The sequence below is a fragment of the Tachypleus tridentatus genome, chromosome 6, assembly GCF_004210375.1.
Source record: "Tachypleus tridentatus isolate NWPU-2018 chromosome 6, ASM421037v1, whole genome shotgun sequence".
NCBI lineage: Eukaryota > Metazoa > Arthropoda > Merostomata > Xiphosura > Limulidae > Tachypleus > Tachypleus tridentatus.
Genome location: NC_134830.1, coordinates 120197548 through 120215412, shown reverse-complemented (window position 1 = coordinate 120215412; position 17865 = coordinate 120197548). Strand labels below are relative to the sequence as shown.

The window sequence follows — 17865 nt, the reverse complement described above, 5'->3', positions numbered from 1 at the left end:
TTACAGTATACAAACTGTAGCAAACCTACAATAACTACTGTTTCTTGACGTTTTCGCGTTGGATACGTTTTATAAGCATTAACTTACTTTCTAGAAATTTCAGCTGGCCCAACAATATTGACGAAATGCTAGTGCTTTCGTAAAATATATATTGTTGATTCTCACTCTAAAAAAATTTCTACAAATTTCGTGAACAGGCAGAAATTTCGCAATACACTTTTAAGAATATAAGTTACATGCATTTCTAAATATAATTAACTTAAACAAATATTGATATTAAAATAAATATCTAATAGTAAATCGGTCGCAAGCCAAATATAAACCGTCAGAAACTAATCTTTCACTGATCTTTCACAAAGAACTGGTCACGTGCAAAGGGAAGTACCACATTAGAATATAACTACAAAATTGTTTTCTTTGTTGCAAGCTAAAACAAAATAAATGTATGTACAATGCATACAATATGTTATTACTCTCTAGTATTAAGATTTTATTCAGCTGACTACATTTCAATGGAGAACAAAGCATGTCGCAGTATAATAAAACATCAACAGATCCCCACATTCCCCACTTTATACAGTCTATCAAAACGTAACTAATAAAACACATACATTTTAGAAATCAATATATAAAAATCGGTAAAAATATATACGTGTCACCTTTTCCTTGTCTTACATTTTCAAGAGTATCGTAACATTTAATAGTGAGTGGCGTAGTTAAATTAAACCTATAATGATGTTACCGCAACAGTAAATTAATACAAAACGTTACAACTTAAAAGTTCTGAGACTTTACTGGTGAATTGTAAAGTTTATCTCATATCGCGAAAACAAAAATACATTTAGAATCATATAAAGGTATAACAATTACTAATAATTATCGTCACAATACAGATAATTACAATTACTTAAACGACAGTATAATATAAAACGAATCGTGTGGGCATCCCTAAATTATTTAAATGGATAAAAACATATTTCTGACAAAGAGGAAATTTCAGTAATGAAAGAAATGGTAAGAATAATAATATGAAAATGTTAGGTAACCTTTGTTAGCAATAAGATTAAAATATGTCAAGAACACTAAGCAATTGAGCTGATCTAACTTTTTCTGTTGAGCATAATTTTGATATGATGTCTATTTTCAACTCTGTACGTTTCCGTCAGTACTTTACACGACAATGTTAAGCTTTTGTCTGTCCTAAAATTGTAGCACACCTTACTATATAATTGCGCATACATGCGACTTTATTTCACTACATGCAAATATTTTAATAGTGATTTTGTACAACAGTTTATCAAAAACTCATTAAGTTTAAAAAAAAGATTAAAGTTAAAGTGTAGAACAATATAATAAATTTATTTATTGATAGTATTAAAAACGATAAAGCTTAGCTTAACTAAAGGAAAAATCGTACACAAGTTATGGTACTAACTTCTCTCTTTATTAAATATAGGCCCTTAATAAAGGTTTAACTAATATTAGGCCTAAGATAAGTGGACCTACAGATTTCGGTGCCTGCAATGAATTTTTTTCTATAATTATAGAAATATTTTTTAAAGAAATACTGTTCCAATAAACATGCTAATTATGCCTCAAAAGCTTTAGGCGTCTCTGTGTTTAATTCCCATGTTATTATAAATCCTATATGTATGTTTGTTTGTTTTTTGAATTTCGCACCAAAACTACTCGAGGGCTATCTATGCTAGCCGTCCCTAACTTAGTAGTGTAAGATTAAAGGGAAGGCACCTAGTCATCACCACCCACCGCCAACTCTTGGGCTACTCTTTTACCAACGAATAGTGGGATTGACAGTCACATTATAACGCCCCCACGGCTGAAAGGGTGAGCATGTTTGGCGCGACGGGGATGAGAACCGGCGACCCTCAGATTACGAGTCGCACGCCTTAACACGCTTGGCCATGCCGGGCCAATTCCTATATGTAACTAACAACGTCATACACCTGTAAACATTTTTATAAATAGTCTGCCTTCGCCTTACGGGCGTTCAGGTTATGGAAATTTGCCCATTCGGAAAGCATAAAGTGTGACCAATAAATTCTTACGAACTTTTGGGATAAAAAATAATTAAAACCTATGTAAACATTATACAAACGTATATGACATTAGTTTCAATTAAATTATAGAAACTAGAATAATTTAACTATACAAATATACTTTTTCAGAAATCCAAGTCCAGTAAAATAAATTATCTCATTTCTGACATAAGATAATGTTATATGACGTCACCATACCTGCTGGTATCAAAATGAAATGATAAAAATGCTTCCTAGCACACTTCATTATCGATTAACACAGCACTACAAATGCAGGTCCCTATATTTCGGTATCACAATAACACATTAAATTTATCCTGTTGAAATAAACACTGATAAATACAGTGATCATTTTGTATATAGTGACCATTAACATTTTTTATATTTTCATCAGTTGTAGAGTCTTCGATATCTCAATTTTATAATATAACGCTTTGTCTGTTCACGGTAAGGTTGATTCATTCGAGTTTAATTGTAAAGTTTTTAGGGGTTTCAAATTCGACTTTCGTTATCGAACATGCTAACTCCTGGGGGACTCTATACTATGACCGTCAATCTCAGTTCCACTTAATAAATAAATAACCCAAGAAACAGCGGTAAATGGTCTTAACTGGCTGCCTTCCCTCTCGTCTATCATTTCGAAATGAAGAATAGCTGATGAAGATAGGCCTCGAGTAGCTTTACGCGAAATTCCAATAACAAGCGAAGAAATTAATTGCAAAGATAAGCAGAAAATTGCGATCAGTTCTGTATCAAATAACAAAGATACACTCGTTTCGTCCACAGTTTACTTAAGCTATTTGTTTAGTCACAGTTAAGACTAGTAGGTAACTAGTATTATAAGTTTAGACGAAATTTAAAATGATATACACAACATTTTTAATAGTGGCGACTACCAAATATCTATAATTTTGACCGACAAGTACAATAATCCAAAGGGTAGGAAAGACTGATTCCAATGATTAATTCTTCCAATTTCTAACATATGGATTCTGATACTCACAACAGTTTCACTTAACGTTCACTGCTTATATTACGATTCATCTTTTGATGCCAGTGTTTATTGGAATGTCATGCCCTCTTTCGGGTATATTCTTTACAACGACAAATTATGAATAATTTCATAATGAACTTGATATTATTTATTCGGTTTTTTATATAAATATAACAGGGACAGATACTATTAAACCAATATTAACTAAATGTTGTGTGATATTTTAAGTTTGCATATAAGTAGATATAATTAGAAATTCTAATAAATATATAATGAAATTTTTCTTAATTTATTTGCAAAAACGGCTCGTTTGGGCTGAGAAAACGTGTCACGTGGTACATATATAACTTCTCACCGACACAATCAGCTACATACATCTCTTCACATGTTGTTGAATGTTTCTTCTACGTTCACCGAAACTAATTTTCAGTTACAACAAAATCTTCTGAAGAAAAGTATTTATTAGTACAAGCTGAGGTATTTAAATAGCTTTACCTATATATTAATTGACAATATGATTACTGTATCAATTTAACTAACCCTTTACTTTTAGTTACTAAGAGAGTAAGAATCAGTATAATATAAATTATGACGCATGAACTAAAAATCTGTAACCGTGACGATAACTGTAGACTAAGGAAATGATTACCAGTTCGCTCCACTTTCAGAAATCATTTCATTACACAAACACAACACTAACAAGTATTAAAGACAGTAAGGTACAAGTGTAAGTGTCTTTACATCATTTGTTTTATTTGTAAAAGTTAGACATCATTTATGAAAAGTCATCCGTTAATCGTCTGTCCTACTCGACTTCGTGACAAAATTAAAACTTCCTTGTTCTGGGTACTGATGCTGACTCATGTTAAGTGATAAGGAAGGAGAAAAGAAAAGGCTTAAAACATTAACTCCAGCTGCTTTACTATAATATAAAAAAAGGCTCATATGACTTATTCTACAGCTTTGCATCATGAAAATTCTTCCTTTGCATTTGTATACTTCCTATAGTTGGATGCACAAATACACTTATCCAGAATATAAATATAATTTTTCTTCATAAGTTAAAATTAATAATTTTATGTGGATCCATTAATGATGATTTATAGGTATATATTTTGATATAATCTCGTTACTAATATTACAAATTGTTAACAGTTTGCAATACCGCTGCAGGTTAAAATCTACCAGGAAGACCAGATGAAGAGCTCTCAAGATGATGTCTTTCACAGCAAACCCTGTTCAGAAGAGGAAGGAAGTTGTTTGGAAGACAAGTCCTCTGATGCAAGACTAGAGTTTGAGATGGACGATAAAGGAATATCATCTCGGAAAATGAATAGCACATTCCAAAAGCATAAGAAATCCAGTCTTTTCAAAGGAGTGATATTTACTTTATCTGCCACCCTATGTTTCTCTTTGAATGCTGTTATTGTCAGATACTTACAGAATGTACATTCAGGTCAAAAGACCTTTTTCAATTTTCTTGGAATCTTTATCTTTAGTTTGCCGTCAGGAATATACTCTAAACAAAAACCTTTTGGTCCAAGTAATATCAGACTTATGGTGTTTTTACGTGGAATATTTGGATCATTTGGTTTGTTTATGAGGTTTTATGCTTACCATTTCCTTCCCATCGCAGATGTTTCAGTAATCATCTTCAGTGTTCCAATCTTTGTGACCATTTTTGCCAGGATCTTTTTAAAGGAACCTTGTGGATGGTTCGAAGGTATTATGTTACTCTTTACTATTGTTGGAATTACATTAATGACTAAGTTACCACTCCAATTCCTCCAAGGTGAAGAACGTATTGATGTTTTAACTAAAGACCATATATTTGGTATTTTAATGGCCTTAGGATCTACAATATTTGCTTCTCTAGTATACATAGTTATTCGTAAAGCTAAAGGTGTTCATCATTCAGTGATTTTGTTCAATTTTGGATGGATAGGTGTCACAGTTTCTACTATTGGTACACTTGTGTTTGGAGAATTTTCTCCCATCTCTTGTGGCCTTAATCAGTGGCTTATTCTTGGATTGGGGTTTCTCAGTTGTATCGGACAAATACTATTCACAAAGGCACTTCAAACTGAGCAGGCCACCCTAGTCTCTCTTCTTCGAAGTGGTGGTACCATTTTCTTTTCTTACTTGTGGCAACTGTTGCTCTTCAGAGAAATCCCAGATGTCTGGAGTGTTGGAGGTGCATCTGTGATTTGTACATGTGTTTTCCTGACTATTGCACATAAGTATTTCTTGTCACTCCCTCCAGATTCTCCCATCAGGCAGTATTTTAGAAGTCGTGTGCCAAAACCTTGACCTAAAGCACTATTACTTGACCACTCTCTGAAGCCTTTATATAGTTTTATAAATTGAAATAACCTGGAATTATAACGAGGATAAGCTTTAGATGAGTGGTATATTCATGATTTTAGTAACTGACTGCTAACATATGAACATTACACGGTTCTACATCTAAACTTGGTACTTATTTCACGAATTAATTGGTATTTGAAACGTCAGCTGATAATGTCCCACAACAGAAAAGTCTCTGTCTGACCAACCTATGAGGAAAAGATATTTTAATTTTGAATAACATCTTGAAGTTCATATCTTACGAAACTTCTAATTTCAATATACTTACTTGTATGTTTGTCTATAGTCTCTCAAAAACTGTATTGTTTTACAAAGATATCAAAAGTCTGATATTAAGGTATCTATATTCTCTCTTGATTTTAAATATTTCGTTATCTGAATATGTTGATGTTCCTAGAGTAAACTTCAGTTATTTACATAACGTTGTAACTTTGTAAAACGAAAATGTCGTTATTGTAATATTTGTTAGGTAGAGATATGACGTCATTATTGGTTAAATAATACAGTAAAACCTGTCTAAGGCGCAAACTGCATAAGACGGAAATCTGTACAAGCCGGAAATATCAAAATTTTGCGGCATTATCTTAAGATTTCTCTTATAAAAGGCCCTCTATATGGCGAAATCTGCGTAACGCGGACGGAAAACTACTTTTCCCCTACCTCATCTATCAAGTAGAATTAGAACCTGAATAAGGTGGAAAAAATGTTTTTGATTAAATATTAATTTCTTATCTAATTAATAATTCATTTAAATATTAATAAATTATTGTTTAATTAATAATTTGTTTAAATATTAATAAATTATCGGACATTTTGTTACAGTAAGTATCGGTTAAATATATTCTATTCTTTTTTCTGCCGTCATTATTCTGGAGGTCACTATTTGAAAGAACGATTTACTGATGGAAAACTAGAGAAACCATGGGTAATAGGTAAAAGTGAAAATCAGCACTGTTTCAAAAATTTAAGGAAGAATCAACTTCCTTTGGAATGGAAAGTGAATAATAAAGCGTGGATGACAAGTGCTATATTCGAGGAATTTTTGAATAAATTAAACAAAAGAATGGAACAAGAAAATAGGAATATTCTACTTTTAGATAATGCAACTTGTCACCCAAAAGTTCGACTTTCAAATGTTCGTTTATTCTTTCTACCTCCATGTACAACATCAGTTCTACAGTCACTAGATAATGGAATTATACAGTGTATAAAATTGAAATACAGAAAATTGATGCTTCAGCATATTATTGCAAATATGGACAACTGTAAGAGAGCATTACCATGAAAACTGATGTGTTAGATGAAATTGCCTTTTTAATTTATTCAATCAAATGTATAATAAAGTGCTTTTGAAACTGTGGATTTATTTTTGATAATGGCGAAGATTGTGGAGAAGTTGTTTGTTATAATGATTCTAGTGAAATCCAAACTCTGATTGAGAAGATTGATGAGGATGATTCTGTGAACGTTGACAAGAATGTTTTAACAGAAACTGATGAAATTGATTTAAAATCTATAAAAGAATTCCAAGGTGGTAACTGTGTGAGAGATTCAAAAGATGAACAAAATGGAAAAGATAGTGAGAAAATAGAAATTCCTACTTCATCGCAAGTATTAAGTGATATTAACGCTATCAAATTGTGTGGAAAAATGAAAGGGGAAAATTAACTTCATGAAAATGCTGTAGAAATTGGTGTTCTCTTTTAACCACATTAGAAGACCCATTACAAAAACGAAACAGTTGAAATTGGCCACTTTCTTCAAATAAATTTGATCACGATTTTGTGTATTTATGTATATCTTGCATGCCTGTATTGTTCTTATTAAAATAAATATAGCGTAAACAGTATAATAACTTTATTCACGAATGTCTTACTTCTCTTGAGTCAAGCAAGTATAACGTTTCACTCAAATTTTACTCAGTCCCGTGCGATTCCGCCTTAGACAGGTTTTACTGTGCCAGGTATCGCAAAACGTATTTCTGTTACGTAACTTTTTGATACAGTTATTAATAATGATTACTTTACATATTTATGTCTTCACTCATTTTTTCCTTTTCTTTAAATTTGTTTACTTTTAAACAATTTTTACATCATTTATGTAAAACGTTCTTAAGAGATTTAAATTATTTTCAAGTTAATTTGAGAACATTTGTTCCTAACGTCAGTAAATTACAGTAATATTAACAGTGAAAACATGTTCAAATGGAGAAGTGGAAACATGTTAAATATCCCAGTAATTATCTTCACTAAAGTAATCAAACAACCTAACTAACAAACCATCTTCAGGATCGGTTGTGTCTATCTGATGGAAAAGAACTTCACAAACCATGTTCTGAGTGTCAGTTTATATATCAATAAACTTCACAAACCATGATCTGAATCTCAGTTTATCTATCAATAAACTTCACAAACCATGTTCTGAATGGCATTTTATATATCAATAAAGTTCGTAAACCACTTTTTGCGTGTCGATTTATATATCAATAAACTTCACAAGCCACGTTCTGAGTTGAGTATCAGTTTATCTAACAACAAACTTCTCAGTTTCAATTTAAACCAACGATTGTCTAAGCTTATTTAGAAACTCTTATCTTACTTCATTCCTATACAGATAAGTTCCGGCACTAGTTGTTCTTTATTGATTTTAAGTGTCACCTGATAACATTGTTAAAATATTTAAAAAATATTTAGTTCAGTAAACGCAAAAACAACAATTCTATTGTAATAACATTGATAAAGCTTCTAGAACTTGTAAAATAAATAAATGGGAATAATTATCAGTTTTGTATTAAAAAGAAAAAGAAAACAGGCGATTTGTGTAAAAACCGATATCTAAACGTCAGAAAATCAAAACGGGAAATATTTGAATACGATTTGTCCCAAAATATGTCCCCATATATATTTATATTCCTTTAGTCAGAAACATGTCCTCACGTTTATTTATATTCCTTTAGTCGGAATCATGTCCTCACGTTTATTTATATTCCTTTAGTCGGTATCATGTCCTCACGTTTATTCATATTCCTTTAGTCAGAATCATGTCCTCACTTTTATTTATATTCCTTTAGTCAGAATCATGTCCTCACGTTTATTATATTTTTTAAAATAAGAATCGTGTCCTTACGTTTATGGTATTCCTTTAGTCAGTATCATGTCCCCATGTGTAATTGTATTCCTTTAGTCAGAATCGTGCAAATTAATTATTTAGACAACTATTATATCATTATTTATCAGACCTAAAAAGTGTATTTCTAAGTGTGCTTCATGGCTCAAAACTTTTTGTAGTAAACATGTTGAAGATATATTAGATGGACTTTATGTCATCTGATTCTAAGTACAACAGCAATGAAATAAAAAGGTTCACAGTCTGGATTTCCTATAATCCGTTTTTGATTGTTCAGTGAATGATGATAAAAAATAGCTATAAAATACGCTCTTGGAAGAATAAACAGCGACTGTTTGTCACTAGGATTAACCTACATGCGTGATATTTCAACTCATCTAACTTTTTACGATGTTATTAGACGTAGTGATTAATTAAATACGAGCCCCAGGTGAAGGCAATACATACAACAAAGTGCCAACTGTTTGTGAAAGTTATATTAGCCTGCGGGCTTAACACGAGTAGATGTGGAGAGCGTGTGATCCATATTACGTCACAACCAACTTCTCGTGCCGCAGATCAGTACACATGCGCTCGTTCTTAGAAATCTTGGAAGTATTTATGCGATCTAAAGACGTTTAGTTTTAGAAACTTGCAATATTACTCTGCATGTATCCTTTGCAGTTTTGACCTGATTGTTCGCTGGAAAGAGTGGAATTCTTTGATGAAACAGACTTAGTTGGCGAAACAGCAACAGCGTTTGTGTTAAGAAAAGGAAAATGAAGCCAGTATTGTAAGAAAACGATACACTGCTCACAAGCCTCGGAATCCGAAACTTTCTCTAAAGGTAAGTTTACGTAGTATATATATAGGACGTTCCTCTTAATACATATATTATATAATTTGTTTGTTTGTTTGTTTTTGGAATTTCCCACAAAGCTACTCGAGGGCTATCTGTGCTAGCCGTCCCTAATTTTGCAGTGTAAGACTAGAGGGAAGGCAGCTAGTCATCACCGCCCACCGCCAACTCTTGGGCTACTCTTTTACCAACGAATAGTGGGATTGACCGTCACATTATACGCCCCCACGGCTGGGAGGGCGAGCATGTTTAGCGCGACGCGGGCGCGAACCCGCGACCCTCGGATTACGAGTCGCACGCCTTACGCGCTTGGCCATGCCAGGCCCTTATATAATTTCCATAAACAAGTTTAATTCGTATAAAATAGTCCTACAACTTTGATAAACTTAATGACTCAGAAAGAAACATTTGATTCCTAGAGATAATTCTTTACTTTTGCTTTCTTTTAGCATTTGCTATTTGTAATTCACGAAAAATAAATGAAGTTAAAACATTGAACATTTTGTTTCTTTGAAGTCAGTATAAAGCTACACAATGGACTATCTGTTCTACACACTCATGTAAGACAAAATAGTCACAGCCAGTAAACCAAAACAAAGTAGACACATTCAGTAAACCAGGATAAAATAGTCACAACCAGTAAACCAGAACGCAGCTAGTAAATCAGGACAAAGTAGTCACAGCTAATAAACAAGTACAAAATAGTCAAAGCTAGTAAACCAGGATAAAGTAGTCACAGCCAGTAAACCATGACAGTGTGAATCATGGTTTATAAAGTAGCTTTATTTTATCTCTAACTCTAAGAATAATTTTACAATGCGTTTTACTATCATCACAGAACCTCCCCTCCAGTGGTACGGCGGCATGTCTGCTGATTTACAGTGCTAGAAACTTGTTTCGATACCCGTGATGGGCAGAACACAAAGAGCCCACTGTGTAGCGTTGTGTTTGTCGTCAAACAGACTTCAGACATCATCCCACGAGATGTTACAGAGAAACTGCATGAGCCTTCTTACTAGATACTATATGATTAAAACACGAACTGCTAGCTAACAGCACCCACCACCAATAACTGACCTACACTAATCTAATGTTGTAATTTAACCATCACTTTTAGAACATACCCACAACAGCAAGGTGTGAACGTGATTTCATGGAAACGAAATACAAACCATAAATCCTCGGATTCATAGTTAAGCACGCTAACTTGTTTGTCAATGCATGACCAGGCGTGGCATAGTAGTGAGAATGTCATCCTGTGGATCTATTGGTTCAAGGCTCAAAACATTGTTACTGAGCATGCTGTGGGTGCATTATAAAGGTGACAAACAAACCCATTACTTGACTGAATGAGCCAAACAAAGACAAAGTGGCTGCGAGTGCTGCTGGATGCTCTCTCTCTCTGTGTGTGTGGCCAGTAGGTGTTATTTAACCAAACGTTTAGCTCACGTTCACAGAAAATACTATTCAGGTTGAAGATTCCTTTTCTTGCTTAAACATGTAGATTTATAAATACAATAATTTTGACTTCGTTATATGGGTTGAAATTTAGGTTTTTAATGAGTGCTAAGTTCAAAAGTTAAACCCGCCTTAACCATAATAACATACTATCTGCAAGCTTCCACTGTACATTTTTTTAAATTTATTTATTATATCAAGAGACAAAGCAACTTAGAAGGTTATATGTTTGTGGATGTACTTGAAAATGCTACGAATCATGTAGAAGACTCAAATGGTTACGGGCCGGGTCATGTATTACGCGGGCAATGCTCTCCGAAGTCGTTTTAATTTTCTTAGTAATGATACTCTTTGAAGTTCGTGAATAGCGCGTGAGTTAATTGGTGTGAATACATTATAATTACTTCTACAGTTGATTGTTTAATATATCTTGTGATGTTCAATGTGTAACACATTCCACTATTTAGTCCTACAGCTTGTAATGCAGTTTAAGAATCTAGAACTCCCGCGGGACTTTCTGGTTAAAACTTGATCTTATCATGTACGAAATGAAGCTGAGAAATAAACCAGTGGCGGGCTTTTTTATATACCTAGTTTGTTTTGTTGTTCTGTTAGTGTATAGGAAGAATAAACCAGCCAATGGCAAGGATAAGTGACGAACATGATCAAATAATTTCCAGAAACTTCGACGTTACAAGAGAACAAACCATAATTACACATTTCTATTGGGATGTCTACATATATATAAATCACGTGGCTCTTCTAACTCTGCATGTTTGGCGATAACTGCAGTAAATATACAAACGTCTCCACCCTGAAGTTTATCCTGAAATCCATATTACCCAGTAGATTGAGTTAATATAGACAGAATCAACTCTGAGGTATATCCTAAATTCGATATACTGCGAAATACAGTTTCTATTAACCCTATAGTTTAGCCTAAGTTCTAAAATACAAGGTATACATTGAGTCAACTGTGAAGTTGATACATATTTCTTGTGTGACGAAGTAAAGATTGGTGAAGTTCAGAAAATGTAGTTTTGCTCATGTCTGAGGATTAACAGTGCACTCGTGTTGCACATAAGCCGGGATTGAACCCTAATATCTGAAATTTAAAAAATGTTTACAAGAGCTACCTAATATCTCACACACCATTGAAAACATTGATACGACAGTCCTTTCTGAGACTTAATTTATGTTATTGTTAGATTATTGCTAAAAACCAAAATCTGCGATTGAACTTTTATAATTTGTCTCTTTTCATTTCTTGAAAACCATCGCTTTCACTCCAAAAGACAAAAATGGCGCCATCTGTTTTTCATTTCAATTTCCCATCGTTCTACGCTTCAAAGTTTTATGTTGATAGTCTTCTTGACGAGAACTGAATAAATATTTTGTTTGTTTGTTTGTTTTTTAATTTCACACAAAGCTACTCGAAGACTATCTGCGCTAGCCGTCCCTAATTTAGCAGTGTAAGACTAGAGGGAAGGCAACTAGTCATCACCACCTACCGCCAACTCTTGGGCTACTCTTTTACTAACGAATTGACCGTCACATTATAACGCCCCCACGGCTGATAGGGCGAGCATGTTTGGCGCGACGGGGATGCGAACACGCGACCCTCAGATTATGAGTCACACGCCTTAACACGCTTGGCCATGCCGAGCCTTGAATAAGGAACACGTAGCTTGCGGTATGTCTATGGACTTACAACACTTGAAACCGGGTTTCGATGCCCGTGGTGAGCAGAGAATAGGTAGCCCATTGTGTAGCTTTGTACTTAACTTCAAACAAACAAAACAAGTAACCTTGGTTTATTAATTACTTTTTAGAAAAAAAATGCTAAGATTATAATCAATAATATTTTTTATTTGGCTTTTTTTTTCCTTTTAGTTTTCATTCATTCAAAAATCGTCAGAGGAATAAGTGACGTGTCGAACTGCTATTGGTCATATTACCTTAACTATTAAAAATAGAAGATAATTTTTTTATTTATGGAAACCTGCCATATATGTATATGTGTTATATATATACACACATACATATATATCTATATATATGATAACATAATAGATAACTAATTATCTCTTCACAATACCTCCAAGGTATTGGAGGTAAAAATACCTCTTCGACACGTTGATCGTATATGTTTTGTTTCAGATGAAAAATATATTCTGAATATAATATCAGTTAAAACAGATACCCTCGCGATTGACACAGCAAGATAGCCCAACGTGGTAGTTTTACAGATGATGAAAGTCATTACAGTAATTAACTTTAACTAGTAGTGCCTTTTACACGTGCCACGTGGTTATCAAAATAAATGAATAATATAATGAAAACATTACTGGTGCTGGTGCCTTGTTTAATTATTTTGGTTCTTTTGTGAAAGGAACAGTAACCCTAACGTATAATGATTTAGAAAGAATTTTGAACTAATTGAAGGAATAAATTAACGGAAATAGTCGATCAAAACCAGCTTTTATCTTTTACCCGGAAAGTGAGTTGAGAAATGTTAGAGTTGGCAATGGAGTCGCTGTGGTTGTGATTCATTCGTGTACATCATATCCTGTGACCTGAAAGTTCTGTGTGAATGATGTAGAAGTTAGAATATTTCAGAACTGAATGTATTCGGTAATTCACTAGTAACATAAGTAATAATAATAACAATAATACATTGTATTTGATGTGTTAATATTTTCTGAGCTAGAGGGCAGTGTCAGAATTTGTTTTCAGTTTTTGCTATTTTGTACAACAGATGTCGCTTCAGTTAATATGTCATCTCAAACGTCATATTCGTCCATTGCAATCCGATTACACCTCGCAAGCGCTTTTATTTTAATGTTGTTGAAGGGTGGGGTGTGGATAAGACTGTGTACAGGAAGTTAGAGCTTTCATTTGAATTATTTTATTTCCAGAGGCTAATAAACGCTCACATTACAGAAAGGTTTGCCTCCTAGTGATAAAGCGGTATGTCTGCGGACTTAAACTGTAAGAAACCGGGACCCGATATCCGTGGTGGACAGAGCACAGATAGTCCTTTATGTAGCTTTGTACTTAATAACAAACAATAACAGAAAGGTTTGTGTTTTATATAACAAAAAATAAAACAACGAATACATATAGCGTAATATGTATAGCAAAGAATATATATATATACAGACGTGGCACAGCGGAATGACTGGACTCACAACGCTAAAATCCGGGTTTCGATACCCGTAGTTGGCAGAGCACAGATAGTCCATTATGTAGCTTTGTGCTTAATTCAAAACAAACCAAGATATACTCATATATATTTTTTATTTTGTAAAATTTTGCGCAAAACTACTCGAGGATTATCTACTCTAGCCATCCCTAATTTTAAGTAATATATTAGAGGAAGGTACCCACCACCTACTCTTGTGCTACTTTTCACCAATAAAAAATTGAATTAACCACCACGTTATAACGCCTCTATATCTGAAAGGGGAAGCATATTCGATGGAGATACTCGAATCTGTGCCCTATATGTTATGATTCGAGTGCCCTTACCACCAGGAGCCGTGTATGTGTGTGTGTGTGTGCACATTTCTTTTTATAGAAATTCCTCAATATTTAATACAAAGCTTCTTTTCTTGTGTCTAGCGTTGTAATACCGCAGACATGTTGTTGTGTCATCGGCGTGGGGCAACCACTCACGTATACGTAAATGATAAACAAGAGACAGTCTTCAGAGCTAAAAGTATAATATATGGCTTAAACTACGTTAACTGCAGTTCGTTTGTCTCAGATTTTTTAACTCCTTTAAATCCAAATCGAGAATTCCAATGATTATCCTGATTTCTAAAAATATGTGTACAAGTGTTTGACTAATTATCTCTTCACAGCAGTTGAGGAATAACAAATGAAGGAAGACTGGTATTGGAGCACTCAGCAAATTCCCGACGCTCTAAGATCGTAATCGCTACTAAGCAAGAAGTAAAAGTAATTAAATTATTTCCTAAATAAGCAGTAACACAATTTTAAAATCAGAAACGCCCTCTAAAACTTTATGCTATCTAGTAAGATACTTGATAAGGGTCAGCTTCTTTGGAATTTTGAGCAAAGATACACGAGGGGTTTCTGCGCTAACTGTACCTAATTTAGTAATGATAGACTAGAGGAAAGGCAGTTGGTTAACAACACCCACCGCCAACTCTTGAGCTACCCTTTTAACAACGAATAGCGGGATTGACCGCACATTATAACGACCCGCTACCCAACCATCCCAATGTTCGAGGTGACAGGAATTCGATTCCTCAACTCGCAAATCGTAAGTTTATATTGAACTAGGTTTAAGAGAAAAATGAAGTTAAGATAGGGTTTCTCGTCTTTCATGAAATAATATGAAGTGTAGGAACAAAGAAAGTCAACCATACAACAAGCCTATACTGTAGCACAGATGTGCTTAACTAGAAATTTCTCGCAGAAACAGTCTTTTGAGCTCTCTTCGAGCGTGAAGGGTGTGGCTGTTTCTGTTGTTCCACTAACACCCCTATCATAAACAGTACGACTGTTATTTTCTGTAAACATATTTTATTGTTGTATCTAAAGGCTACGCCCACTTCATCTGAATATAAAGGCATCGACAAAAAATATATAATAATGCCAAATTAGGTTTTAACTGTGTAACTTGTTGAAAAAACTTATTTTTCGATCTTCCTTAATTAACGTATATAAACAAACAATTGAACTAAAATCGCACCACAAAGGTAAAAGTGTTTTACAATAGAACTTCATTAATAAAGAGGGCGTGAAGCTCCCCTGGGCGTGTAGAATCCACACAAGGAGATAAATTTCGTACCCTTATAACAGATGTGCGTACATAAAAACAAATTTACAATAATTTATGTAATTAGCCGACCGGTAACGTCACCTAAATTTAACAGTATGTCCAAAGGGTTTGACGTCCGCCATTTAAAAGTGTTAAAGCACAAAATATTTAAAGTTATGGTACGTTGTTTGTTCAATTACTTTAAGCAGGCCCCCAGTGGCACAGCGGAATGTCTGCAGACTCGCACTGCTAGAAATCGGGTTTCGATACACGTGGTGGGCAGAGCACAGATAGCCAATTGTGTAGCTTTGTGCTTAATTGCAAATAAACAAGTACCTTATGAATAAGTGAAACTTTTTAAACCTATGTACGTGAACGATTAAAAAACACGCAAGTTATAAAGCAACAAAACGTATTATGGCTAGAAAGAATTCATTATAATAAATATTTTTAATAGTAACTGCTCTGGCTAGGTGGTTAAGACATTCGAGTCGTAATGTGATACACACATAAATTTAACTGTTAAGAGAAACTACTGTGAAGAAAGGCTCGAATATAAGAATAAATAATTAAAATAATAATAAATATCAATTATTATTATTTCATCTGCTTTCAAGCCCGATATGGCCAGGTGATTAAGGCACTAGACTCGTAAACTGAGGGTGGCGGGTTCGATTCCTAATCCCACCAAACATGCTCTCAGCGGTGGGGGCGTTATAATGTAACGGTCAATCCCATTATTCATTGGTAAAAAAGTAGCCCAAGAGTTGGTGGTAATGACTAGCTGCCTTCCCTCTAGTCTTACACTGCAAAATTAGGGACGGCTAGCCCAGATAGCCCTCGTGTAGCTTTGCGCAAAATTCAAACCAAATCAGACTAGCTGCTCTTTGGGTTATCAATTAAAACACGATCGAACCTGTACAGTTCTATAATTTGTCAGCTACTCAGGTAAACGCAAATGAGTGTGGTTTATTTGTTTGAATTAAGCACAAAGTTATACAGTGGTTTACCTGTGTTCTTCCCACCACGAATATCGAAACCCGGTTTCTAGCGATGTAAGTCCACAGACTGGGGGTCAATTAAGTGTGCAGTAAACTGTTTAAAAGAATTTTTTCCATCCTAGGAATTTCTGTATAGTTTCGAAAAAAGAATAAGAAAAATCGCCGTTCTTCACACACTATCAAAAAATCACGAAATGTGTAACAAATGAATATCAAGTTATCGTATTTAACTACAATAGAGATGCTTGCAGTTTGAAGAGGCTGTCGTATCGATCACTTATTAATTATTCATAATAAAGTGTCTGCATTTTTAGTTTCTCTAAGCGAATCAGTTTTTAATACTGAAAATAACTTTGCAGAATTATTTTAAATTTAGCACATGTGTACAAGATTAAATACTCATCATTAAATGGTAACATCAATCAATATGGGACGTTTTTAATGCACACTCCTTCCTCCAGGTGGCTCAGAGGTAAACCTTAGTGCTTTAAGGGCTAAATATTTTGTGCTTGACAGAATTTTTTTCAATGTGTTGTTGTTCTATTGAAATTAGAACCAAGTGTGGCCTGGAATGGACAGTTTGGCTGGATTGTCAATCAGATGATTCAGGGTTTAAACCCAATGGTGCAATTATGGACGTAGGGTGCGTTATAAGAGTGATGGTCAGAACATATTCTTCAATTAGAGTTGTTTTAACTAACTGGTTTCTCCGGTATTTATCACACTTCAGAATTTGGTTAAGGCGTGCGACTCGTAATCTGAGGGTCGCGGGTTCGCATCCCGGTCGCGCCAAACATGCTCGCCCTTTCAGCCGTGGGGGCGTTATAATGTGACGGTAAATCCCACTATTCGTTGGTAAAAGAGTAGCCCAAGAGTTGGCGGTGGGTGGTGATGACTAGCTGCCTTCCCTCTAGTCTTACACTGCTAAATTAGGGACGGCTAGCACAGATATCCCTCGAGTAGCTTTGTGCGAAGTTCAAAAAAACAAACAAAAACAGAATTTGGTAGCTAACTCTTGTGAAATAAACCGTCAGAACTTTCTCGAATTCTTACCGTAATAGCTTATACTTTTTCTACAAAGAATTGTCGTCGATAGGCAGTAAATAGCCACTAAACTGTACCGACGAGGTGTGTTAGATTTTTGATAATGTTTCAACGCACTCAACGAGAAATCCATATTGGTCTCAAGTAGTGCGAGCAGAGAACAAAAACGTTCCTTATTGGACGTCCCC

The 17865-nt window shown here is 34.4% G+C and overlaps 1 protein-coding gene across 2 annotated transcripts; it reads left to right on the top strand.

Annotated features, from left to right (window-relative positions):
* The first annotated feature begins 3415 nt into the window (after positions 1 to 3415).
* On the top strand, positions 3416 to 7836 carry LOC143253456 (solute carrier family 35 member G1-like). 2 transcript variants are annotated; one of them, XM_076507382.1, is made up of 2 exons: positions 3416 to 3528; positions 4225 to 7836. In XM_076507382.1, exon 2 carries the CDS (start codon positions 4249 to 4251, stop codon positions 5359 to 5361), a length of 1113 nt encoding a protein of 370 aa, XP_076363497.1. In that variant the 5' UTR covers positions 3416 to 3528; positions 4225 to 4248; the 3' UTR covers positions 5362 to 7836. The 2 variants fall into 2 exon arrangements, with proteins under 2 accessions (XP_076363497.1, XP_076363498.1); XM_076507383.1 differs by having other exon boundaries at positions 4207 to 7836.
* The last annotated feature ends 10029 nt before the right edge of the window (positions 7837 to 17865 follow it).